The sequence below is a fragment of the Eleutherodactylus coqui genome, chromosome 5 (assembly GCF_035609145.1).
Source record: "Eleutherodactylus coqui strain aEleCoq1 chromosome 5, aEleCoq1.hap1, whole genome shotgun sequence".
Classification (NCBI taxonomy): domain Eukaryota; kingdom Metazoa; phylum Chordata; class Amphibia; order Anura; family Eleutherodactylidae; genus Eleutherodactylus; species Eleutherodactylus coqui.
In genome coordinates, this window is record NC_089841.1 from 141515056 (window position 1) to 141542261 (window position 27206).

At 42.6% G+C, this 27206-nt stretch overlaps 1 protein-coding gene across 3 annotated transcripts in view; it reads right to left on the reverse strand.

The window, feature by feature from the left end:
• Window positions 1-27206, reverse strand: part of CAMKK2 (calcium/calmodulin dependent protein kinase kinase 2) — a 64090-nt gene that overhangs the window by 23920 nt on the left and 12964 nt on the right. For all 3 annotated transcript variants that reach the window (XM_066603274.1, XM_066603276.1, XM_066603275.1), the window contains exons 2-6: window positions 14405-14966; window positions 12795-12842; window positions 9341-9394; window positions 6100-6151; window positions 3987-4120 (exon numbers count right to left, since the gene is read on the reverse strand). In XM_066603274.1, the coding sequence (XP_066459371.1) occupies window positions 3987-4120; window positions 6100-6151; window positions 9341-9394; window positions 12795-12842; window positions 14405-14917 (801 nt within the window). In that variant the 5' untranslated portion in view covers window positions 14918-14966. The remainder of the gene's footprint in view (window positions 1-3986; window positions 4121-6099; window positions 6152-9340; window positions 9395-12794; window positions 12843-14404; window positions 14967-27206) is intronic.

Here is a 27206-nt window from a genome sequence, read left to right on the forward strand (position 1 = left end):
CAAGCCTGCAGGTCTGGTCTGGTCTGGTCTGGCAGCAGTGCAGTCTTTGACCGCTAAACTCTTGGCTTAAAGGCTATTCAATCGTTACCCTTGCTTGTGTATAGAGGGGTTAATGGGAATAACCAAGTGTTGTAGAGTACTCTAACTTTAGTACCAGGAGAATTAAATATTTAATGCCACAATCTCTTGGGATATACAGAATGGTAGCAGAAGGGTTAATTTATACCAGGGGTTCAGAGCGTTACTCACATGTGACATAAAGCAGGATAGGGTATACTCTGTCAGATTTAGGCCCAATGTCCACGGGCGGATTTGATTTGCGGAATCCCCTCCCCCATAAAAATATATAGACAAATGTAAGCATAGAAACATGAGACATTCTTTTGATCCACGGTGGCTGAAACAATTAATTACATCAGGACTGCTTTGCTTTAGATCAGCCATTTATGTTTTCCATCTCAGCCGCCAAGTCAGCAGCCAATCTGAGTTAAGCGCTGCTGCCTGAGAATGTCATTTATCTTCTTTCTTTTAATCATGAGAGCAGTGGCTGACACATCCTCCGCAACGGTGAATGTATCAGCGAACAACAATCTGAAATGTTTACAAAAGGGCAAATTGCGCTCCAGGTCCAACCTCAAGAACATTATTAGGCTCTGCAAAAAACTGGGACATAATTTGGTAGACTTTGTAAAAGATCTAGATGATTGAAGTCTTAATACAAAGACCCGGGTTTAAAATGAGCAAAGCGTAAAGTGGTAAACTAATGAAAAAGCAGAAAAACATCTAAATCTTATGATTCTTCTGCAAAATAAAATATTTATAAATTGATATTGTTCATTTGTTTAAACCAATCATTTTTAACAGTTGGAAACAATTTGTAGCAAGAACTTGCCTGCGTAAAGGGGCCTTTAGGGGAACACTAACCACAAAGCTATTTGCTGTCTACTTGTGTTGTACAATATTGTCATTTTTCAGCATATATATTACAAATGTTCTGGGGAGGCAAACGGAGGACTTATGTGTAAAGGTGTGTGCGCTGCATGTGGCACCAATCCAGAACTGCTGCATTTTACAAAACAAACGCTATATATTAAAACCTGATTGGCTGTTTTTTTTTTTAATCTATAACACTGACACTTTAATACCACAGTTTATATGCTTGTACACTATTAACCCCTTAAAACAACTCTCTGGGTCTGAAGAAATAAAGATGATCAAACAGCTTCTCAAGCTGCCGGCAATGGGAGGGGGGAGAAGCTTAACAGAGCTAGTCCCTCCCCTCCCTATGGGAGGGGGAGGGAATTTAGCAACGTGAGCTGCTGCTAAACTCACTCCCCTTCCTTTTCTAATGGGTTTCATAGGTTCCGATGGGAGCCTATGGGAACGGCCGGCATATTCCGTCAAAAGATAGGTCAAGACCTATCTTTTCAGTTCGGGCTTAAAAGTGTCCGGAATGCGCACCGTATGTGCCATCTCTTCCGGCTGCCGATTTTACGCACCGGAAAAATCACCGAGATGAAAAAATGCATTGGAATCCAGATGGTCGCGATTTTCGGCCAGCGTTTTCTATCATGGCAAAATTGCTCCAATAAAACGCTTGTGTGAATCCAGCAGTGGACTCCTGGTTTTGCAAGATGTTGGTTTTTATTTGTAATTACAGAGTACATTTAAGTTGTTCAGTTGAGGCTTGCTTCCAACCAAAAAGAAATTATACACATACATACACACACACACACACAGCGCTAGAAAAGGAGGCCTATACAGTTAGATGCAGTTGCAATTAACTTCCGTTGCATTAAAAACATTAAAAAACTACAAAAATCACCTATCTGAAGACTGTGATCTACAGCAAATTAACTCATAAATAACATTCCTTTAGCCTAAGTAGGATGTGACTGCAATCTATGTTCACATCTGTGCCAGAAGCACCCGTTCAGAGCCTCCAGCGCATATGTGGCAGGAAACCCTGAACAAAATAGTGCAGCTATTCGACTCCCAGAATGAAAACGAACACCTAAGCACTGGTGCAGACCCAGTTGTAAAATGGTTAAAGTCTAACTGTAAACACAACTTGAAAATTCATGTGCGATTACAGTTAACTCCAATATCCCTTCTTAATGCACAAAAGTTGCTCTAGCGATATACGAGGGGTTTCTACTTGTATGAAAACCCAATAGCTTATGCGGATAAACCTCTATAAGTGAACATATCCCTTTATTCAATTATTAGATCCTAAAAAAATCCAAACTTTCTTTGTATTTCTTAAAATTGCAAAAGGAAACACCAAAAGGTTTGTAAACCTGTTTAATCTGCCAAGTAACAATGTTTGGCGCATTTACATAATACTAGTAACTGTATCCACAGTGTTTGTATTTACTATAGCTATACAATAATTGCGGCGGGATGATGTATTGAGAAGTACTAGTGTTTTAAGATAGATAGGATTTCATTTGGCTTATTGCAGTCAATCAGCATGAATTAGTGGGTTTTAATAGCTTATTTGCTTTTAGTGTCACACTCAGATCCAAGAAGTGGAGATATGGGAAATTGTTTGGCAGGATTCCATCACTGGGTGGTGCAATTTCTACAGACCTGCAATTTCCTTTCCCCAAAAGAACAGTTCTGCAAGGTTAAAGCATAGCTATCATTCGAAGCATCTTTTGTCCCCAAATAAACTAAGGGGAATTCAGTGAATAGAGGGCAGAAAGAAGGGAGATGAAGCTGGAGTTTGTTAGAAATCATGCTGTGAGAAGATGCTGAGAGTAGGGCACACCTCATTGGATCAGCAAAAGAGGGCAAAATGTTGGAATCACACCAAGGGAAAAAAAAAACAGACACTCAGCAGGCAAGGAGCAAGAAAATATGCATTTCAAGGAGCATGCCAAAAGAAGAACAAAACAGACAGTTTAGATTCCTTTTGCACCACATTTTTGTCTCCATGCCGTTTGGAAACACTTCTTTCCTATAATGTTTGTTTTGGGAATTAAGCCTGTTCCTGCAAAGCAATAAGAAATAGTTCACCAAGGGAGGCAGTACATCCGAAACGCCCAGAGAAAAAGAAAAGTGCGAAAGAGGCTTTGGACACTTCCTGGCTGTTCCGTATTTAGCAGCAAGTGATCTTTTGTTTCCTTTCTATTTTACAGACACCGTTATGAGCTTCTTTTGATCCTTTTAGTAACCGCGAATTGTTGCCGACATGTCGGTGTTAAACAGCGAGATGGTTTTTCATGGCTGCAGTATAATTTATAATGTTCTATTGCACTTGGGAATATACAACTCTGTTAAAACCAGGCTAATCAGGCTTCACTTATTCAGATTTTGCACAGAGCTCATCCAGTTTGCACGTTTCCAAGGGAACTGATGTAGGATCTACTGTAGTGGTCTCAAAAGCATTTTTAATTAACCCCAAAAGCCCTCCAGTGCTGCAAGGGCAATATGTGCACTGCAGCCCCCATCGACACGGGCATTTGTAATAGGTGGAAAGCAAAATCCTCTGGTTCTAAGACATTTCATCATGAAAAGAATCATTAGAGTCTTCTGTCATGCCAAATGATAAAGAGGACTGAAATCTTATGAGCTGTCGAATCTATGAATGCTTGGGTTCAGCAAAATGTTATGAAGAGGTTTCATGTGATAAATTCTCTCCTTCGGATGGGATGCATGTGTAACTCTCCTACCATGTGTATCTAGCATATTCAGAACATCCCATTAAACGGAGTTTCTAGGACATTAAAATATTGATGGCCTAACATTAGGATTGACCATCAATATTAGATCGGTGGGCCCAAGCCCCCGCAGTCAGCACATTGAGTGGGCAGCAGCGCTCTGGTGAGCACTAAGCCACCTTCACTGTTGACCCAGCACAGCTTCATACTTTTCTAATTTTTCATCTAAAATCGGCAGTACAGTTCAAAGTAAAATAGATGACAGGCAGGTATCATAATCTGCAATATGACATCATATCATACACAATTAACCAAAATTACCTCAATTAACTTAACAACATTAGGATGGTCAAGTTTCTTCAAAATTGCAATTTCCTGGTAGACGCGCTCAATGGGTCCCTTGGCTTGTGAACCACCATCAGCTGCTACTTTTGTTCCTCTGGGAGGTGGGCGACCTAAAAAGAGAAGCATGCAGAGTCATAAATGTACACATATTGGGACACATTTACTAAATACTGCCTAAAAGTTAGACAGGACAAAAGACAGGCCGTCTTAAAATGTGCCAAATCAAATGAAGACCGTCTAGTTTAAGTTTATACTACCTATTAGTGGTCTTAGTTTTGGTGCATTTTGCGGCAATTTAGGTCATGCATCATGTTCACAAAGCCACATCTCTTTTTAGATTAGCCCCCAAAAAACTGCCTGAAAGTGTCTAAAAGCGCATAGTAAATGTGGTGCAAAGTATGTAAGCCAGTTTTGGGGCGCAACTTGTGCCAGTTGTATTTTGTACAGTAAATCTGCCCCCATGTACAACTATGCCTTCTATTATATCTACTTTTCAGCTAGTTTGATTGCTTTAGGAAACAAGCTGGTGCTTGCATGTTATGGTGGCTTGACATTGGACAACTATTGCTAAATAGTTGCTTGAAAAATAGTCACTACATTGAGTTGTTAAACTTTAGTACTTTAACCCTTTCCAATCCAATTTGTATCCTGGTTTCCCTAGGGGGCTTACTCTTTCTGCCATTATACAACGGCCCTATCTGCTGGCTAAAGCCAGTACTGCATGAGGTGACCCGTTGGATAGGCTCCGACAGCAGAGAGGCTGGCAATATACAGTAAGAGAACCCCCGACAGATGTCTTCCAACGTCGGAGCTGTACAGCCTTAAAGGGGTTGTCCCGCGGCAGCAGGTGGGTCTATACACTTCTGTATGGCCATATTAATGCACTTTGTAATGTACATTGTGCATTAATTATGAGCCATACAGAAGTTATAAAAAGTTTTATACTTACCTGCTCCGTTGCTAGCGTCCTCGTTCCCATGGAGCCGACTAATTTTCGGCCTCCGATGGCCAAATTAGCCGCGCTTGCGCAGTCCGGGTCTTCTGCAGTCTTCTATGGGGCCGCTCGTGCAGAATGCCGGCTCCGTGTAGCTCCGCCCCGTCACGTGCCGATTCCAGCCAATCAGGAGGCTGGAATCGGCAATGGACCGCACAGAAGCCCTGCGGTCCACGGAGACAGAGGATCCCGGCGGCCATCTTCAGCAGGTGAGTATGAAGACGCCGGACCGCCGGGATTCAGGTAAGCGCTGTGCGGGTTGTTTTTTTAACCCCTGCATCGGGGTTGTCTCGCGCCGAACGGGGGGGGGGGGTTAGAAAAAAAAAAAAAAACCCCGTTTCGGCGCGGGACAACCCCTTTAAATCATAATGTCTTTAGAGGTCAGACAGTGGATTGGAAAGGGTTAAACCTGTGTACTTTTACATACAGAAAGAGCGAACACTGGGCTAATCATTTAAAGAGGGACGATTGCCTGTTTAGACAGGTCGATAACTGATCAAAAAGTAATTATTTTTTAGGTTAGCTGAAACAAAGCAATTAGTGAAGAAATTCTCGCTAGTCATCCTGTCTGTGGCCGTACATGGGACAACTGTAGTTTATATTCACTATCGACTAATTATTTGGACGATAGTTATCCTATGTAAGACCATCCATAATTGTGGTCATATTCTGCTCTGGGCCAAGCACTTATTAAACTGGGGAGTGATACATTTTGAAGATTTCTTTTTCAATTGAAAACAGCTGGAGCCAGAGGTGCCGCAGATGATACAGAAACATTTTTTGGCAATCATAGGGAAAGTTGTTGTTTTTTTCTCCCTTATTGAAACTAATGGGGGAAACACCAGAACAGAGCTTGGGTGGAGAAACCATGTGGATCTCTGTCGCATTGTGAAAACAGGGCCAAGACCTCTAACTGAAATTGTGAAAAAAACCACTAATAATGTAAACATGGTATAAAGGGAACACTCCAAACAAATACACTGTATTAAATACACTTTATTTGCTTTCCCACCCCTAGTTTTTTTTACCCCATCCACCTAGTTTCGATTAATATAGTATATAGAATACAAAAAAAAAAATTTATCCAAAACTCACGTGGAAATCCAGCCTGTCTCATTAACTTCTTCTTAGACAGAACCTTCATTGCCTGTATTAAAGAGAAGAGAGAAGCTATGAGTTGGATGGCAGTGGGACCGCCTTCCGTTTCATCCTGGAGGAAATTGGTCGATATGATAATCCCATACAAAAAGGTGATATATCAGCATAGAGGATGTCCTGATAAGTTTGAAAAAGTCTGAGGATTATGGATGAACTCGCATTCCACTTTATAAATTGAATAAATATGAGATAAAAAAGAAAGAAATGGAGGAAAATGAGTACACAACAAACCAAGCATATTAAAAAGTTGTTTGCTTTTTTTTTTTTAATTATTTTCAACTGTTTATTAGTTATAAAAAAATTAAAAGTTGAAATACTTTAAGCTTTTTTGGATGTAAGACAAATAAATATAGTAGATGTATTTCTAAAGAAATGCATGCAATATTTGTCTTGTAATATGCCAATAAAACGAAGTTAAAAGAAGAAAAGAGAAATAATGAGAAATATGTAATAAATACAGGGTTATTATAAATGATCTTCCTGATTTGCAACATTCATAACTCAAGTTTAAAGGGGTTGTCCCGCGCCGAAACGGTTTTTTTTTTCAATAGCCCCCCCGTTCGGCGCGAGACAAACCCGATGCAGGGGTTTAAAAAAAAACAAAACGGATAGTACTTACCCGAATCCCCGCGCTCCGGTGACTTCTTACTTACCTTGTGAAGATGGCCGCCGGGATCTTCACCCTCGGTGGACCGCAGGTCTTCTGTGCGGTCCATTGCCGATTCCAGCCTCCTGATTGGCTGGAATCGGCACACGTGACGGGGCGGAGCTACGAGGAGCAGCTCTCTGGCACGAGCAACCCCATTCAGAAGGGAGAAGACCAGACTGCGCAAGCGCGTCTAATCGGGTGATTAGACGCTGAAAATTAGACGGCACCATGGAGACGAGGACGCTAGCAACGGAACAGGTAAGTGAATAACTTCTGTATGGCTCATAATTAATGCACAATGTACATTACAAAGTGCATTAATATGGCCATACAGAAGTGTATACCCCAACTTTGTTTCGCGGGACAACCCCTTTAAGGCTGGGGGGGGGGGGGGTCACACGGGACAGAATTCCAACAGAATTCTCGCAGAATGGCCGTACCGAAAAACCGCAAGATTCCTGCTGGAAAAGCGCAGCTTCAAAACCCATGGCCTTTAGCCGCGGGTTTTGGAGCCGTTTTGCGATCAGCATTCCACAGCAGCTTTCTCTCCCCATAGAGAGGAATAAGGCCACTGTGGAAAGGACAAAAGAATTGACATGCTGCGGAATTGAATTCCGCGCCGCATGTCAGTTTTCGTGCAGCTTGGCCGCGGCGTGTGGATGAGGTTTTTGCAAAATCTCGTCCACTTTGCTGGCTAATCCTGGGATTAGAATCCACAGGCGGAATCGCGGTGCGGACTTTCCACACGGAAATTCTGCTACAATTCCGCCCTGTGTGAACCCAGCCTAATGACACTCAGATACATAAACTGGTATCAATATAAACAGACTCAAAAAACGTGTTGCACAACATCAAAAATGTTATCCACATCAGAGGTGTTCTGTATGAGACTTCTTTGTCACTTGGCACGCATCGCGCCTGTGGACAAGTTCCTGCCATACACAATGTAGCATCTCACGATTGACTGGTTTCGGTGATGAGTAGTTGTAGATCATGCATGGTGGGTGGTAAGGGGGGCACGTAGACTATCTTCAACACTCCCCCAAAAATCACAAAGTGTGAAGTCAGGGGAATGTGAATGCCAAGAAAGAAGTTCACTATCATCACGACCTGCATGGCCAATCCATCTGTTTGTTAGTCGCCTACTGAGCTCACTTCTGACTTCATTGTGAAAATGTGGGCGAGGTGGTGGTGGTAGAGAGGGTGCCCATCCTGCTGGAAGATGAAATTTGAGATTTAATGTTCCAGCTGCTGAAGCCATATCTGTAGTGTCCAGGTATGAAATCCCTGTGATTGTTTCCTCATCAAAAAAGAAGGGGCCGTTCAATGTCCTACAGGTTATAGTGCAATATATACACCTTCCCCTTGGCGGAGTCGCATACACTCCATGTAGACATGTGGTTTTTCCCTCCACAGATTCTGACATTACATTCGGTAACTGTGCCTGAAAGGTGGAAAGCAGCTTCGTCACAAACACTAAAGATTCCGTGAAACCATCCGATTTTAGGACCTGCAACAATTGCATTTGGTAGGGATAACATTGCAAAGATTTACTCAAAATCTTCCACAGTTGGCTGCGGGACGTCTAGTTCTCTGCTTGCTCCGACGATGGTTTTCTGAGGACTTTGTATGAAACTTGCACGGACACGCTCCACTGTTTTCATGTTGACTGGTGGACGGAGGGATGATTTTCACTTACAAATACAACCTTTTTCCTTGAAATTTGAGCACCACCTACGAATTGTCCACTGGGAGGATCTTCTTCACCAAACTTTGTTCAAAAATTAAGTTGCACACTTATAAAGAGTGGTAGATGTGAAAATCAAGGACACAAAACGGTCTTTGCTGACAGCCATTTTATCTCATATCCCCCTAGCGACGACTGCAGCAGTATAAAACATTTTGGACATCATTTAGCAAAATGGTCCAACAGTAAGACTGTCCTGGTTGCCCAAAGCAACCAATCACAGTGCAGCTTTCATTTTATCTCAGCAGCTTGAGAAATGAAAGCTGTGCTGTGATTGGTTGCAATGGACAACAAGGGCATCTTATTGGTAGAGAGATTTGCTAAATGAACATTTTCTGTTTTCATTGATATCAAGTTTATGTATCTGAGGGTCATTAAATGTGATTTAGGTTTCAAATCGGGAAGATAGTTTGTATACTAATATAAAGCTGTATTGTGTATGTATCAGAACTACATCACTTCCCAGTAATTACAGCCCTGCTTCACCCCAGTCATTATGATATCTGCGTTGATCACCACAATGCCAGACAGTCCAGAATGTCCAAGATCTATTTACTTACTGACTGACACAGATGAGGTGTCATTAATACGTAACCCAAATAAATGCCAGACATAATAGAACTTCCCAGGAACACCCAGGGATGACCCACATACATTACTAAGGATTCTGCACAGGGGGGTTTATATGCAAATGCAATATGCTCACAATTCCAAGATCCGATAAGTATATGTTACATATGAGAACAACTAAGTCTTTCATCGCTGTAGTTATGTGCACTTACATAGTATGTATTGTCATCTTCATTATATGCCAGCTTTACCACTCCATATGAGCCCTGCAGGAATGCAAACAAACCACATTTAAAAAAGGCATTTCAAATACTAATCCCATTTTGCAAACCCTATTCATTTGTATCGCTGAATGCACATAAGTACGGTACAAGTGTCAAGTTATTTATTACAGCACTTCAAACTATGTAGTAACAAGGTTACTTGAAGGCATTTTGCATCTCATGTAGGATGGCAGTTATACAATACAATTGAACCTGTCAGCTCCCATGAGCCTCATAAACTAAAGTTACATGGTCATAGGAAAGGGGGGCATAGAGTCCAGGGGGGGCATTTTTATACTTGTCTGCCGCTTCAGTCCCCTACAGTCCACATACGATTATGACCTAATGAAAGGGCAGTATGTACACACTCAATAAGTCCACTGCATGCAATGATGAGTGGGGTTTTAGCGGGCAGACAGCGTGGAAATAGGGAAGGAAAATAAATAATAATACGAATGTTAATAATAAACATTGATAATAATAATAATACTACACACTGCTGGACTCCGTGCCACCTCTCCTTTGAGGCCATAACTTTAGTTTATAGGGCTCATAGAAGCTGCCAAGTTCCCTTTAAGTTATTTTGCTACTACTAATTGCAACAAATGAAAATCAAGTTGTACAGATTGGTTTTCACTTTAAACCGCTTAAGGCCGCAAAATCTGCATGAGATTTGTGCGTTGCGAAAAGCACAAATCTTGCACGAATATGAACCCCATTCTTTTGAATGGAGTTACATACATGAGTAATGTTTTCGGCTGCATGTCCTATCTTTACGCATTCCTCAAAACGCATCGCCAATGGTTTTCAATGAGACATTAAAATACACATTGCACGGCATGCGATGTGCACGCTACTGTGATGCGATGTCTCCCATTGAAAAGAATGGGAAACACTTGATGATCCTCTGATGCAGCTGAAAGCTGCATCGGGGATCACTACATCACAGAAATGATGGGAGGCGTTTTTGCCATTCTGTTCGCTCTCCTCGGTGGGGGTAACAGGGCGAGTCTAGTGCCAGTCTTGTATTCCCAGATCCAGGAAGGTAACAGCTGAAGACTGGTGAATGAAGGGGTCTGTCTCCTATAGACACCAAGCTAAAACTGGTTAGCTTGGTGCCTGTAGGAGAGCTAACTTTTTTTGCTCAAATGTCTGCCTCCTAGTGAAAGCAAAGATACCCAGAGTCTTCAGCTATATCCACCAATGACATGGATAAGGAAAGATTAAATTACTCAAGTTTTAATATTATTTATACTTTGTATAAATAGTATTAATTAATAATAGAATAGTGTTACAGCACTATTTCTGGCCTTTTTTGATGTAATATACCTCAGAAATACAAAAAGAAACAAAGCAAAGAGCACATTAAAATTTAGTCCCCAAAGTTGATTGCACAACTTGCAGTCCCCAACATCCCAAGCTCTCTGGAGCTATATTTCAAATGTCCATATTAGTAAATGTGAACAGTCCATGTACGTTCAGAGGTATTTCTTTCACCCTAAACAACCCCACTAACTATTGAGCGATTCATGTAACCTCACAATAAGTACTTCCAGAGTTGGGCAGATATTGGCTATATCTGGTGCTACAAAATAACTACATGAAATATGCCATAAACTGCATTGCTGTAAAATGGGAAAAGCATGTTGTATGTTGAATTTTTCTAATAGCAAATTTAAATGTTCCATTAGGTTTTATGTCTGCACAAAACTAAACCTAGACGTAAAATTGGTATATAACCTAACACAGTGGCTCAAAGAAAAAATGCCACACCATGAATATTTTGTAGCAGCATTCTGCAGTTTTTAGGGAGTTTTCAGACAATCAAATTATGCAAATTAATGCAGCCTCAGGCACGAGATCTGGGAAAATGATAAAAAGGGGAAAACCAGACTGTGAACCTAAAAGGGCCCATTACACGGGACGATTATCACCAAAATAAATCACTGGATACAGAGAATTCGGGTCATAGTCGGCCCATGTAGATGCGGCCGCCAGCATGGCACTGAGCGAGAAACGCCTCCCTGTGCGGAGTCGATTGGTTTTTAACTGAGCTAAAAACCAAACTATTGTCCCATCTATGAATGACTGCCTGTTTGCAGGGAATAGGGGGTGGGCGGCCGGACAAGATTTCCAGCCACTCCACCTCCATTCTCGGAAGGAGTATCGTTCTTCTGTAAAAGCACAGGTGTGGGTGCCTGTAGGATGTCTTCCAAGCGCTAATGCTTCCAACAGCTGTCCCCTGTCCAGGGACCACATCACGCCTACAGACCCTTTTTGTCATTTTGGGTGCCTGGATAAAGATTAAAATGTGAAGACACTTTCGAGAGCCATTTCATCAAAACAAACTGGTTTACTAAAGGTTTCATCATAGGGCTACATACAGCCGGTTGGTTTTTGTGTCGTAATGCAGCAGAAACTCAACAGGATGCCACAACTGAGGGTTTAATTTAGAAAAGGTATTCAGCAAAACAAAGTGTGCCTCGTGGTAGTAGAACTGGAGCACAGATCGGTGTATCTAGTGTCACGCATTGGCGCAATACAATCACAGCTGGCAACATTAGGTGAAGCATATGGATAGGTTTGGATGTTCCGCTATCGGATGGAGATCAGTTTCTTCAAGATTGGCTGAGGAAGATTTGAGGTCAATCCATCCATGGCAAAGACTGTCCCTTGAGCCATTTTTTACACGAATGCACATGCAAAAACGCTCACCGCAGCGCAATGTAGTTGCACATGAGCAAAATTGGATGAGGCACATTTGCGTCCATGTCAGTGCGTAGTGCTGTACTTTTTGCAGGGGTAGTTCACACGCGACACACCCTTTCCAAGGATTAACAGGCTATTAGCCTAATGAGTTCCAGATGTTTTTCTTCTTGCGTCTTTGTGCATCTCCCATAGACTTTTATGGGGGCATTTGCTGTACAAAACGCAGATGGATAGTCTTACTTTTTTCTCCATGCCCAAGACATGCCAATACGGTCGTGTGAAGAAGCCCTCACACCGCACGATCGTCATGGACATTTGTCGATGCTCTCCCACAGCCTCGTAATGAAGAGGAGCTGTGAACTACGGTCAATACCACATGGTCAACACTACCCAGAACAGTATTCAACCACTCGATGCCAACATGGTGGCCCCAAAACTTTTAAATCATCTTGTAATAGATATGTATTAGTTTGAAATTAAAATCAACTGTTCTCGCTTAATTCTCTTTAGGTTTTGCTTCATTTATTTCGAACACTTCCTCATGGTTTGGCATTTTCTCGGTGAGGCAAGGTATTTGCATTATTTCAAGATCTTAAGTTGTTGTACAAACCAAATATATGCAATTACAGGCTTGTTGAGGCTTCTTTAACAAAAACGTACTCTTCAGAACACCGAGTGACTCACAAGCACTCACCTTACCAATTTCATCTTTAAGTCTGTACTGGTTGAGCTGGACACAATCCTTTTCAATATAAAAAACACAATGTATTATTACAACAGGTATAGAAACACCACTGACAGTTTTACTTGTTTGGATCGCCCTTTAACAAAAAAAAAAAAAAAAAAGTACTTTGGTATTAGAGACTGGTTTAATAAGTAGGTAACATATAAGGATGAGGCCTAGAATCTTCATTTATTGCATCTGGTGCCGACAAGACAACACCACTAAACATTACATATACAGTATTCATTTTGCCCCACCTTTTCTTTCATGCTACTGTAGTGGTACAGAATAGTTTAATCTACAAGAGCATGATGGGGCACATTTAACAGCTATTAAACGGATTAGGGCTTGGGTTAGACGTTGTGTTTTAGGGCGTTATTTTTTTAATACATGATGCATTTCCATATAATTTTTTAATGAAATAGTTCTATGAGAGATTCAAAGAAAGGCTTCTATTAGGGCACATCCATACAGGACGCAAATGCTGCGTGCGCCCTGTCTGAACTTGCCGAAGGAAAGTCCACACCATATTACAGTAACAGCAAAGTAGATGACATTTTAACAAGTCTCATCCATGTGCAGTGAAAAATGTATACGGTAAAATCTGTGTGTATAACGTACTTTTTAGTGAAACCAGCTACTGATTTCCCCTGTCCTGTGTGAATGGATCGTCTTTACATGTGGTTTTCAATGTGGCCATATTTGCTTATTCAAGTTTATGGGAGAAATAAAAAATTGCAAGAAAACTATAAGTTAGGACATGCTGCAGTTTGAAAAAAGCCACTACCATTAACCCTTTCCAATCCACTGTCTGACATCTTCCTACATTCTGATTGAAGACATCAGACAGGGTATTCTTACCGTCTATTGCCAGCCACTCCGTTGTCTGAGCCTCTCTGGCGCATATACACTGGCTTTAGCCAGCAGATGGCACCGTTGTATAACAGCAAAAAGAGAAAGCCTTTTAGGAAACCCCGAATCCAAAATTGGAATGGCAATGGTTAAAAACACATTGCGTCCCGATTCATACATTGTGTATGAATGAGGCTTGATGAAATGCCATTTACTATAATATAACTAGCTGCTGTAGTAAAAAAATGCCACGTGTGAACCCGACCTAAGGAGGGTCATAAATACAGTTGAAGAAAACTTGCTCGATGTTTGTCAGTTACCTTCACAGTTTGCCGTGTATTTTACCGTAGCAGACAGATTTACACTGCAGTAAACATACCTCATCCCCTGTACTTTTATTATAGGGTTTCCCCATTGACTGACTCTGCAAAAACTGATCACATATTTCCAATAGAAGCCATTCTAGGAACTTCTAAAACTGCTTACTTAATTGAATAAAAAACTAAATATGGCAATTAACCATGTTTATTTAACACGGTGCTTTTGCAGAGTAGAGAAGGCGCAACTTTGTGCCACATCACTACCAGATGGGATGGACAAATCCTAAGATAAGTGTCAAAGTGGCATTCCAGGGGTAAAGGGAAGTGGCTTGTTAGTCAGTGTAAAAAAAAAAAGCCTCTGTTGAAATATTATATTTGACAGAACTGAGAGAGAGGAAAAGCGCATACCTGAAAGCCCGTAATAGAAACACGGTTTGACTCAATTGTTGGCCTTCGTGGCAAGCGAGGAGAAGACTGTGGAGAAGTCACGGGAGAATATGGAAGAGATGGGTAAATATATCGTCCATTCACACCTACATTATCGTTTGGAGACTGAGCAGATTGAGAACGTTCTTGGAGTGAAAGTTTTCTATTAGTCATGTTGAGTTTGGCTCTCTGATCTTTTACAATCCCTAACCTACTATCCGGTATACATCCACTCTCAGTAAGTCTATGAAAATCAGGTAGGTCCTTGCAGTTCTCCTTAGGTTCTTCGACTTGCTGCCCAGTTTGTCCATTTTCATCATGGTCCCTTTCAGAGATGCTGGAATCATATTCTGTGACCACGATAACAGATTCCATCCCTAGGTCTAAACTCAGTGTTGAGAAACTACAGACAATATGCGGCTGACTTGATGTTTCATGGTCATCTTGCAGGATGGACCTCTCAGAAGAAGCCCTCTTGGACACGCATGATGACATGGTGTATGACCACGCTTCATGCACTCGTCTAACGTGATCCCATTGAAACCTAGAAAGAAACAAAGTTTGTAACAAAGTGCCATGCAGATCACATGAAGACATGGCACACCCAATAGTGGAAAACTCTAATTTATCCATCCTTATCCTCATGTGGCACAGAGCGTTAAGGCAGCAAAAATGCTCACGACCTGAAGGTTGCGAGTTCAATCCCCGCATGGTTCAGGTAGCCGACTCAAGGTTGATGACTCAGGTCGGTAAAATGAGTACCCAGCTTGCTGAGGGGGTAAAAGATGACTGGGGAAGGCAATGGCAAACCACCCCGCAAAAACAGTCTGCCAAGAAAAATTCACTATATGATGTCACCGTAGGAGTTGGTCATGACTCGGTGCTTGCACCAGGGAACTTTACCTTTACCATCCATCATATGTATAGCGCACAAATACAAACCTAACACTTCAAGTTTGTGTTTGCTGAGAACACATGGACATCTAGAAATTAGAATCTATAATCTGCATCCCAATTTTGTAACTGTGTAGTCATCCCAGAATATTAAAATGAAGCCCGTTTCCACCACTATCCAAACAGAGTGAAGCGGAGACACCTTATTTTTCAGGCAGCAGGCAAAGTACAATTGTGTAAGAGCCTCCATCAAATTCAGTGGAGTATCTCTAAGCAGAGCTCAGAGCCACTTCCAAGAGTCTCCTCTTCTGCATTACAAGGACATCCTATTGATTTCAAGGAGTGTAGTGTAATGCTTTATTTCTGCTGCAGTTGGAATTAAGGACCTTCTAGAAGCTCCCTGTGCCGAAAGCAGCTCTTCATGGACAGCAAAACCGCCTAATGCACCTCAGCTCATTGTTCTGTTGGCCTGTATTCTACTGGACACGTTCATTTTGTGTGTCAAAATACAGGCCTTCCTCCAGGACTCCTCGGAGGGCTCGCCACCTAGGTCACCCGCCTAACTCTGCCCAAGAAATCTATTTCCCTCTCCGTTGTCCTCTGAGAGCAGACAATACAGAGCGGAAATTTCTGTGAGATTATTGGGAGTCTAAAGGCACCCTTTTTCAAAGGAAGTTATGGGTTGCCCCAAGTGTTGCATATTACCTAGAGACCTAATCTAGTGACAGAGTTGCAGGTACTGGTACCACGCTCTGGTTGGGGGGCTCCTGTCACCAACAATCTCCTGAAGGGACTAAAGTCTTAATCCCATAAGTAAATCGTGAACTCGAGGGACCAGGTATTTTATACATTTTGAAATATACTAAACTGCTTCAATTCTTACTAGAATTGTCTTGAAGTGTGAATGACTTTAATGTTCTCCTTAAGTGAGGTCACATTAGTAGGAAAAGAACAATATGTTTGGAGTCTTTAAAAAGCTTTTTTCCACCAGGTACAATAATATTTTATGCAAATACATTCTGCATGAATAGCAATTAAGAAGAAAATCATTCTGATGCATGAAGACAATGTTAGCAGACCTAGCAGCTTTGAAGTGTTAATTAGTACCATAGAAACTGGAGTGGTAAGCTCTACACAGCACATGTACTTTCCTCACCAGTGCATATACAAGAAAACTAGCAAACACTGTGCTGATGAGTCTTCAAGAAGTATAAGCAGACAGCAGACTGCAAGCTCCTCAACATCGTACTATGGTCTTTTTTGCTTGCTATTATTGTTAAAACGTGTAACAAAGATCATTTCTATTCTATTGTCCTGACCCCCTGAATTCAGTTGTATCTACAGATTAAAGAGATTTTAAAAAAAGTTAATGCTTTTCCAAAAACAGCAACACTTTGGCCGTGCCTGGTCTTGCAGCTCAGACCCGTTCAAGTGAATTGCACTGAGCTGCGATACTAGACACCAATTTTTGGACATAAAAGGACCACGGGCGGGTTTGTATTGTGGATGATCCTCAATTCAAGACGCCCATAGGGAGACATGGGCATCTGCAGCTTAATTAAAGCATGCAGATTTGTTTTGCGGTCCTTCTGGTGCAGAAAACAAATCGCAGCATGCTCTATTTTGCCGCGGATCCCGCAGGGACGGCTTCCGATGAAGTCAATGGAAGTTGTCTGATCTGCGGCCCACCCGCAGCTGTCACTGCAGACATGCTTCGGATCCGCAGGAAAGCAGGAGATTGAAAAAAAAATTTAAAACCTCCACTCCACCCGTGTGGCGCCACTCTACAGCATCTGCAATCTTAGCCAACCTACATGCTCAAACAACAGTATTAATCGCCTTAAAGGGGTATTCCAGTCTTCACCCATCCATCAGATTAGTGAAAACTAATAGATTGGTGGTGGTCCGACCACTGGGACCTCCACCGATACAGAGAATGGACGACCCATGTCCCCCTTATTCCACAATTCACGATCCATTCTCCCATTTCTGTATTGTAGTGGTGAATGGGCCACTGGTCGCACATATGCAGCAGAGGCTCCATTCCTCTCAATGGCACAGACAGATGACCATTCGGCAGCCCCATTGAAATAAATGGAGCAGAAGGAAAAACACCAAATCATTTGAATGGATTAATTCACATGAGCAATTATTCTCTTGGACTGATGGTCTTCATTTTCGTGCAATTCTTTGGAAGTATTGCTCATTATTTTTTATGGGGGTGTTAAAGAAAAAACAAAACAAAAAAAAACATTGCAATCACATACCATGATTTACTTGCGTTTTTCAAGCGAGTGCGATGTGTTTTTAACACGTTGCTACTTGCCCATGTGAATACATCCTTAGGGTGACTACCCACTCCAGTTTTTTTTCACTGCGAAATTCACAGCGTTTTTTTCCTGCAGGGGTCTATGGGACTTGTAATGTTAAAATTGCAATCGCGCAAAAATCGCGATTTTAACATTAACAAGTCCCATAGACCCTTGCAGAAAAAAAACGCTGCGAATTTCGCGGTGAAAAAAAAAACTGTAGTGGGTAGTCACCCTTAGTCCACACAGTTTCACCATAGTCAGTCAAGCCGTGCTGCCGGCAAGGATTTTTTTTCTTAGTGTCAGAAAAGATGCAATCAGGGCAACAAACAAGCATCTCCTTGCTTGTCCGCTGAGTGCATATCGCTTCGTGCTGCTTGATCATTGAGCAAACATACATTCCTACCCGATCATCAGGCCATGGGAAAGGCTCTTTAAGTAGCTTTTTGGGACAAAACTCTTCAGGATAGGTCATCAATAGTTGATTGGCGGAATCCCCGCCAATGATCTGATTGAGGGGGCTGTGGCACTTCGATATCATGCTCACCAGTCATATGACCCGAGGGTAGCTCACTCCAATTCACGTGTAATGCTAATAGGATATTTAGGAGCAGAGGCCACATGGGATCAGAGCGTTAAATGGTTAACATGGTTGGTTTTTCACTCTATTAGGAGGGTGATTGTGTGGCACTGATAAGGCTCATTGCTCATTTCCAGCTTGCTAGAAATGAGCGATGAACGAATAGTGCACAATGGCAGCACATTCAGACAGAACTATTATCGCTCAAAAGATGGCTTTTGAGCGATAATAGTGTCTAAATGGCCTTTACTCACCTATGCTCCAAGGTCATTTCAGAGTCAGCTCAGGAATCCTTAAACACTTTTTCAGATCATCTGCCTGGAGAATCAGGTCGCTTGGTGACAGCACTGGATTGGTGGTCCAGTGGTTGGCGAGAAGATTTGGAGCCAATAAGAGGAGAAGCAGGACATCGGCATCCAAATCTTGATGGAAGACAGAATATCTCCTTGCTCTCCCTCCCCAAAGTGGATTACAGTCACGGTATTGGTTTAAGCAAGTTGTCACTGGCTTCACTGGATAGACATTATTTCAAAAGTTTAAATTTAGTTTGGGACTTGGCAGACTTGAGTCTGTCTGACTACTGTAAGTATCTGGACATGTTTTATATGTTACTGATTTATCATTATATATATTTATTGAATACTAATTAAAGTTGGGCAACTCTTTAAATAAATTACTGCGGCCTTTTATCCAAATTGTGTGGTTTATATGTTTATTACTGATTATTGGCCTAGGATCCCATGAGACTGAGCTGCTATCTACTGAAGCTGCCTAGGTGCTCAACTAAGCATCGCTGTCCCTTCAATCAGATGATCGGTGGGGATCTCGAGATAGGTGTACTCCTGCCATTAACTATTGATCTATCCTGCAGAGAGATCATTAATAGAGATGAGCGAGTGTACTCGCTAAGGCACACTACTCGAGCGAGTAGTGCCTTATGCGAGTACCTGCCCGCTAGTCTCTAAAGATTCGGGTGCCGGCGGGGGAGAGAGGTGAGTTGCGGGAGTGAGAGAGAGATCTCCCCCCCCCCCCCCCCCCCCGTTCCTCCCTGCTCTCCCCCGCCGGCACCCAAATCTTTAGAGACGAGCGGGCAGGTACTCGCATAAGGCACTACTTGCTCGAGTAGTTTGCCTTAGCGAGTACGCTCGCTCATCTCTAATCATTAATAATTTAGTCCCAGAAAACACCTTGCAGGCAAACAGGGAATATGTGCAGCAGAGAAAAGGTCTTTCTTTGCCATTTATTGAATATAAAACCCACAATAAATCCTGGTTCTCACAATTGGAGAAAAGGAAGGACCCCCAAACCACTCCAGCTAGACAGTAAAATGGGGCGTATACATAAATTCTGGTGCAAGTCGTGTCTTGTTTTTGGTGGAAACCAATTTAGACAAATGTAGCACTGATGTGTATATAAAAAAATTAAAAAAAAAAAAACACACAACAAAGAAAACAAAACAAAACAAAACAAAACAAAAAAAAAAACAAAATGTTATGCCTTCCATTCCACTTTTCAAAAGTGCCTAAAACCAGTGAGGCTTTCTATATGGCCAAGATTTACAGGCATCTAAGAAGTGGAACTTTTAATTTAAAAGGTTTCAAAATTTGCTACAAATCTCACTCCAGTAGCCAGGTGGTGTACTAGTCTACACAATTCTAGACAAAATTTAAAGCAATGACAAATTTAACAAAATAGTACAACAACTGAAAAACTGGAATCAAAACTTCCCTAGGTGATACATTCCCCCATATCTCTGCACTGTCTAAGATTAATTAAGAATGAGCTGGGATGGTTCCTTTAAATAAGAGGTCTTTCAGTAATCTCCCCCCTTTTTGTAGGATAGATCTATTTCCATACCAAATTCAATCATAAAAGGCTAATAGCACTAATTGCTGGGCTTCACCTGCACTTGCAGGTTCAGCCTGTAAGAGTGAGCGCTTTCACATTTACGTTAGGGCTCAGTTCAGGGTTTCCGTCTCTCTGCTCAGTTTTTGGAGGAGAGAAACTGAAATAAGGGTGGACACCCACTACAGTTCTTTTTCACTGCGATATTTGCAGCGTTTGTTTTTTTCTCCAGGGTCTATGGGACTTGTTAATATTAAAATCGCATCGTGCAAAATTGCGATTTTGCGGTAAATTGCGATTTTGCCGCAATGCGTTTTTAACGTTAGAAAGCCCGATAGACACCTGGAAAAAAACCGCAGCAACTTCGCAAACGCTAGTGGGTAGTCACCCTAAGTGTGGACACCCACTTGCGATTTTTTTCTCTGCGATGCGACAGCGATGAATATGAAACCAATGATTTTCAATGGTTTCATACTCATTTGCGATGTTTCAGCAGAGCTTCACATCGCAGAAAATAAATCTGCAATATCGCTCAGTGTTCTCAATGGGGCAAGCGGCAGCAGCGCTAGCCCCATTGAAAACATAGGGAGAATATCGCGGACTTTTGACACAGCTGTGACAGGAGTTTCCTTCATCCCCGCAGGGACCACGGTGGTATTAGTGTACCTTGACGCCACCAGGAAGTAGTGTTGTAGAGAGCACTGACAGCCCGGTGACGCCCCCAGTACCTAACTGGCTGCAGAGATGGCTGCTTCCCAGAGGAATATTATCTATTATTCACATGCAGTGTGGCTTTAAAACGCCAGGGGAGCTCATGGTGGCAGTACCAATGTGGTTCACTTTTTGAGGTGCAGGGCAACCCGCCGAATTAATATCGCGTCATTAATAGGTCTGCATGGTGAACCACATATATCAGAAGGTCTGCCACTTTATATCCACTCTGTGTGGGATTATGCACCAAGCAGCTACCCCTCTCTATATTAAGAGGCTGTGTGAGTGGCTGTTTCATCGGTGTCCCTCACAGGTGTAATTAGCTCCCTCATTTGGTAGTTTGCTGCCTGCATGTTGAGGAGATGCAGTTCTCTGCACTCCTTAGTCAGCAAGTATATGGCAATTTTCTGTGATTGTTTCCAGAGGAAGAAGAGATGCACATATTGCCTCTTGTTATTTTATTGTATGCAAATTTCAAATTTTTTTTAAACTCGGACAACCTCTTTAAAAACAGATTGTACCAAGGTCACAAGTTATCCCCTCTCCAGAGAACATACAATGACTTGTTGATCGATAGGGGTCTCACCACCGAGACCCCCACTGATTTTGAGCATGGTGGTCCCATGTTCCCCTCTGCCTGTTACTGCAGGGTCACTTCTCTCCCCTCAGAATAAACGGAGTGCTGGTTGAACATGCAATGCCGCTGCTCCATTCCTTTCAGTGGGGCTGATGGAAACACGGAAAGTGGGACCATCTCCAGCAGCCCCATTGAAAGTGAATGGAGCTGCAGCGTGTTTGTGTGACCAGCATTCAGTCTGCTCTTCACTATGGGAGTACAGGGAGCCTGCAGTAAAGAAGGATGAGGACATGGGACCGCCACTTTTGGGACCGGCGGGGATCTCAGTGGGGACACCTCCATCCACCAGCAAATTCTCCCCTATCCTGTGAATAGGCAATAAAGGGGTTGTACCAGGATCACAAATTAATGTCAGGTTTCCACACAGATTACAGTTATTTGCTGGGGGTCTCTGAAGAAAAACAGAAGGTTCCCTTGACATTTTAAGCAGTTCACAAACTAACATACAGGTAGGGATTATCTAAAATCAAGAAGCCCTTTAAGCATTAAGACTACCATTTGCACCTGTAGGAAGGGTTTGATGAGAAACGCTGGTGACATCCACTACATATGTATCTATATGGCGATCTCTGTATTACATAAACTATATACTTAAAAACCACGCAAAGACATATCATCAATTGAGACTTAAATTGAGATAAATTAGTGCCGGCACAGTTGCTGCAGTTTCTTGTCATTGTTAATCTCTGCTTCCATCATGATGAGTAAGTGCATTCTGCTTCTCTTCAAAAGTACATATTTCCGAAGCTCCTTTTCAGGCAGTTTTAGGATCAGTGCCAAACAACAAAATAAACATGTTTCCATTAACTGGAAAGTTAGTTTCCCTAGATCCATCAAGAAGTCAAAAGCACTTCTGGCAACAGCAGCTGAAAAAATAATGTGTGTACAAAGAGAATGGAGAGATGGATGGGGTATAGTAGGGGCACAGGCTGATGCAGAATACCAATGCAACTTCTACTTTAAAGCAGTGCTGTGATCAGTCCAACATATCTGTCGCCTCCCTATTCCCAAACATGGATACAAAAATACGTCGGAGGGCAGTTAGGCCGGTCTGACACGAGCGGAGGGTAATTGTGGGTTCCGCAAAAGATTGATCCGTGGTAATACACGGATCAATTAAATGCACTGGATTATGCAATTCCGCTCACATAAGTGGGGCAGCATTGCGGAATCTGCTCGCAGAAAATAGAATGCAGAATGTTCTGTTTTCCTGCAGAGTCTGCGACATCGCGACCATATAGCACAATATATACATTGTATATGGCCTGCGGGTACCCACATTATTGCTAAGAGACAGCGCAGGAAATATAACAAAAAAAAAGTGTACTGTGCATGACTGCCTGCGTGAGTATATGGTAATATGCAGTACATTACGCGGCCGTATGCAGGGTCACGGTGGAGCTTACAGCTGAAATCAGCTGCAAAACTGCCCTAGGCCAGTCACACACAGACGATCTGGATTCCACATGCGGGAGCCCGCATCAGAATCCAGGACTAACCCGGGCCATCAACCCCGGTTACCTTTGCTTTTCTGTATTGTCGATGCCCACGGACACTTGTTGTCAGTTATGCGCAGTACAAAGTTTTTTTAAAATATTTGCTATTCCCGCACTGTCGCTAGGCGATGATGCGGAGACCTGCATCCTATCCGCAATGTTAATTGCAGATGGGCTGCGGGTCAGACAGCTTCCATTCACTTCAATGGAAGCCATCTGTGCGGATTCCGCACAAAAACAGAACATGCTGCGATTTTAAATCCACTCGCAGAAATCGCAATTGCTATCTGCTCGTCTGAGCAGATATGCGAATGTTCTACTTTTTCAACGGGTGCATAATACCGCGCATAGTCCACGCAGGTAACGATCGCGGATTCCTCAATTGAAATCCGGTTGTGCGAGATCTGCCTAATGCACATATTCCTGTTCCCATGCTTTAAATGAAAAAAAAAAAAAGGGACTGCATTTGTGAAATAGATTAAAATAATGATTCTTATTTTCATAAGTGACGCCAATTTTATTCTACATACTGTATATGAAAGAAAAAAAAAATCTAACGAACTTGACTTCCCTAGCTCGGAGCACAACTCCATGCAGAGCCTTATAAAGTCATCCTTGAGAAAGCAGAGAATGACAAGAATTCCCCTATAGGATCTCCAGATTACTAGACATATATCAGTTATATTTACATGGAAGGATATTTCGGATATCTGATGTCTGGGAAGCACTAAGCCTGCTGGCCCTTGGTGTTGAATATTCATGGCTTGCAATGTCCATGAGGGAGTATTGTAGGAGGTTGAATCACTGAGATACAAAGTCTCTCTTCCCCTTGCGCTCTCCATCTCCGTGCAGCCTGGAGCGGTTAGCAGCAGACTGATCACTTATCATGTGCGCAGTGCGAGATGCTACAATGTTGGTTAACACCAATGCAAACGGCTCCTCGTCCTGATCTGCAAAGCTGTCATCCCCGGCTATATATATCCTGCAAATACTCAGCCGCCTCGTACCTGCAGACAAAACCAGACACCTGCTAATGTTTCAGTCTGTTCAACCTGAACTCGTTCCCGCTCACATTTAGCGCCGTTTACGGCTTCTAGACACGTCTCAGAACCGACCCCTCATCAATGGATTCAAGATCCTCCTCCTATCTTATATATAAATGCAAAATCTGTATGTGTCGTATACAAATCCACAGTTCTGGTCCGGTTTGAGCGAGATGTTGCATGAGTGTTCTACAGCACCAGATACGGGTGTAATTAAAAATAGAAAACTCACTGACTTCCCCATATTTGTGTGTTGCCCATAGCAACCAATCACAGCGCAGCTTCCATTTCTTATACTGCTGAGGTAAAATAAAAACGGCACTGTGATTGGTTGCTAGAGCCCGGCTTTCACTTCCTACACTGCTGAGGTACAATGAAAGCTGTGCTGTTATTGGTTGCCATTCCTTATACTGCTGAGGTAAAATAAAAACTGCGCTGTAATTGGGTGCTAGAGCCCAGCTTTCATTTCCTATACTGTTGAGGTAAAATGAAAGCTGCGCTGTGATTGGTTGCTATTTCTTATACATCTGAGGTACAATGAAAGCGGCACTGTGATTGGTTGCTATTTCTTATACATCTGAGGTAAAATGAAAGCTGCGCTGTGATTGGTTGCTATGGGCAACACAGATTTTCTTTTGGCCAACTTTTATAACAGTGCGGTGCAGGGCTCATTTTTGTGGCCCACTTTGTATATCCCAGGACTGCTATTCATAAAATCGTTTTGAAAGCCCAATTTTCAATCAACAATCCCTGCGCTTATAGCGCCGTACAACACACGGATATATCACCTAGTTCAGTATAAACTAGAGGTGCACAACCTGCAGCCAACAATGCCACTCCGTGGTGCCCACGCTTGTCTGTGTTCGAGAGGAGCGACACGTAATTGTGCACTTTGTGACCAACTATCGGACCAGACCCGGACTGGGACTAAAAAGCAGGCCTGACACACAAATCCCACCAGCCTACATACAACATCACGCAACCAACTATAAATATAAAAACAGAGGCTGCTGCACTTGGTTACACCTCTCCTCGCTCCATAAAATATGTACATTTTAAGAAATAAATGTGCTTTTGTTAATCAGAGATAATTGTACTCTACGACCCAACAAAGACCAACATAACCAATAATACCGCCATCTAGTGATCAGATGCCAGGTCTAGACAGGTTCTCTGCTGCGTGACACCACACTGAAGACTGGGCAAGAGATTAGTCACTACTGAAGAGCATCTGTCAGCTGTCCTTACCTGCTTAGTAAAGGCTTGCACAATAGTATACTTAAAAGGAACCCGCCACCTCCCTACCGCACCGTAAACCAAGTTATGGCACTGTTAAAAGACATGATGGGAAGCTGGGTGATGCATTTTTTATATTCAACAGCTCACTGGTTCCCGTGCCACATGAAAATGTAGTTGGCACATAAATTGGACTCTTTTCAGAATGCCGTGCGATCACTCTTCTACACCAGAGCGCACGCACGGTAATCTGAAAACAGTCAGATTCTTAGTCCAGCGTGAGAACTTCAGTAGGTTACAGCATGACAACAAGCGAGTATCAAAGTGCTAATGATCACTTGTCCGTCCGTCCGTGTGTGTGTGTGTGTTGAATGCAGAGCCTGACAGCACCTGTAAATGTCAGTTATCGGCTCTTAGCTCCGCCCCCTGATCACATTAGTTGCTATGGATACAGCAGTACTCAGTCTGGCAGTTTGTAGTTGGTTGTCAGACAGCTGGACACCTGTGTGGAGACTCCAATAAATGACACCTCACAAATGTCCACATACATAGCTGGCAGTGCATATTAACCAACAACATTGAAGCATAGACCTTCCCCACTATCTTCACATCTCCTGAACGTGATATCATGTCATCTCCACTGCTATTGCCAACACCAGTCCAGCCTTCATCTAATCGTCAACTGTCATCCAGTGTTGAAACTAACTGTCGCTGTTGTGCAAATATGTTACCACAGAGGGTTCAACGCCACCGTGAATCTAATGCAGCTTGCATGACACAGCGACAAGCCATGATGTCACCTCAGCCACCAGCTGAAGTTCGTAAAACACATGCAGCTCATATGTGAAAGCTACAAGCAAACATGTCTCCTCAGCGAGCTGCTGGAGCTCGTAAAACACATGCAGCTGATATGCAAAAGTAATGTAGCAGAGCTGTGTGTGTGTGACGTGCATGTAGCACGTTGCGCTGAGAAGCACTCAAGTGCGCTAACACTTGTGTGAAGCTGACCTAAAGGAGTTCCACGGGGGAGATTTTTTAAAATCATTGCTGTCTACAATAGGCATAAAAAGCATGGCAATGTAGTTAATTCATGAACAGCTGCTCTGAACTGGTACCCCAGTGTCCCACTGGCCAAATCATACATCGTCTACTGTGTGGACCGCAAGTCACCTGCTCTATTCATTCCTATGAGAGCCGCAATGCGAGTGGCATAGGAATGAATAGAGAAAGTGACTTCCAGTCTGCTATAGGATGCAGAAAAATAAAAAAGATATCGATTTTTCCTGCACACTCACGGAAACAAACTGCGATTTCCACAAGCGGACAAGCGGAGGGGGAATAAAAAGAAAAAAGAAAAGAAAACGCAGCATGCCCTATTTGTGTGCGGTGTCCACACGGACGGCTTCCATTGTAGTCAATGAAGGTCGTCTGGCCCACAATTCACAGTGCAGACAGATCATGGATTCTGTGTTATCACCTAGCGACGGCATGGGGAAAATAAACATAAAAAAAAAATAATAATCTGGACTGCACATATCCAATGGCGGCTCGCAGCGACCATCCACAGTACAGATTATGAAGAAAGAAGACAGGTAAGTGCGGAGCTGGCCGGGTTCACGTGCCGGTGGCCTTAACTGCTAACCAGCTAAAAGATTTTCTCAAGAAAAATACAAAGGTACCGCATCACGCAGTGCGATATGAATAGAACTTCCGTACATATAAGTACTCTATTGTAAAGGAAAAATTCTTGCATACAACAGCGCTCTTCGTATCGCACTGGGCGGTGCATTATCTATGTGTTTTCCTTGAAATGGTGAAGAGGAGATACTTTTGTGATGTATATTGCATCTATCTTTGCTGACCTCTTCTAAGATCCCATTTACACTGACAGATGATCGCTTAAAAGTCGCTCAAACAATAATTTGAGTGACAGTTTTGGGCGATCATCTTTGCATACCTTATAGTTGCTACTATACAGTTATGCAGCCAGAGGGGGACCCCAAGGCAGCCACTAATAGAATACAGCTGTTCTG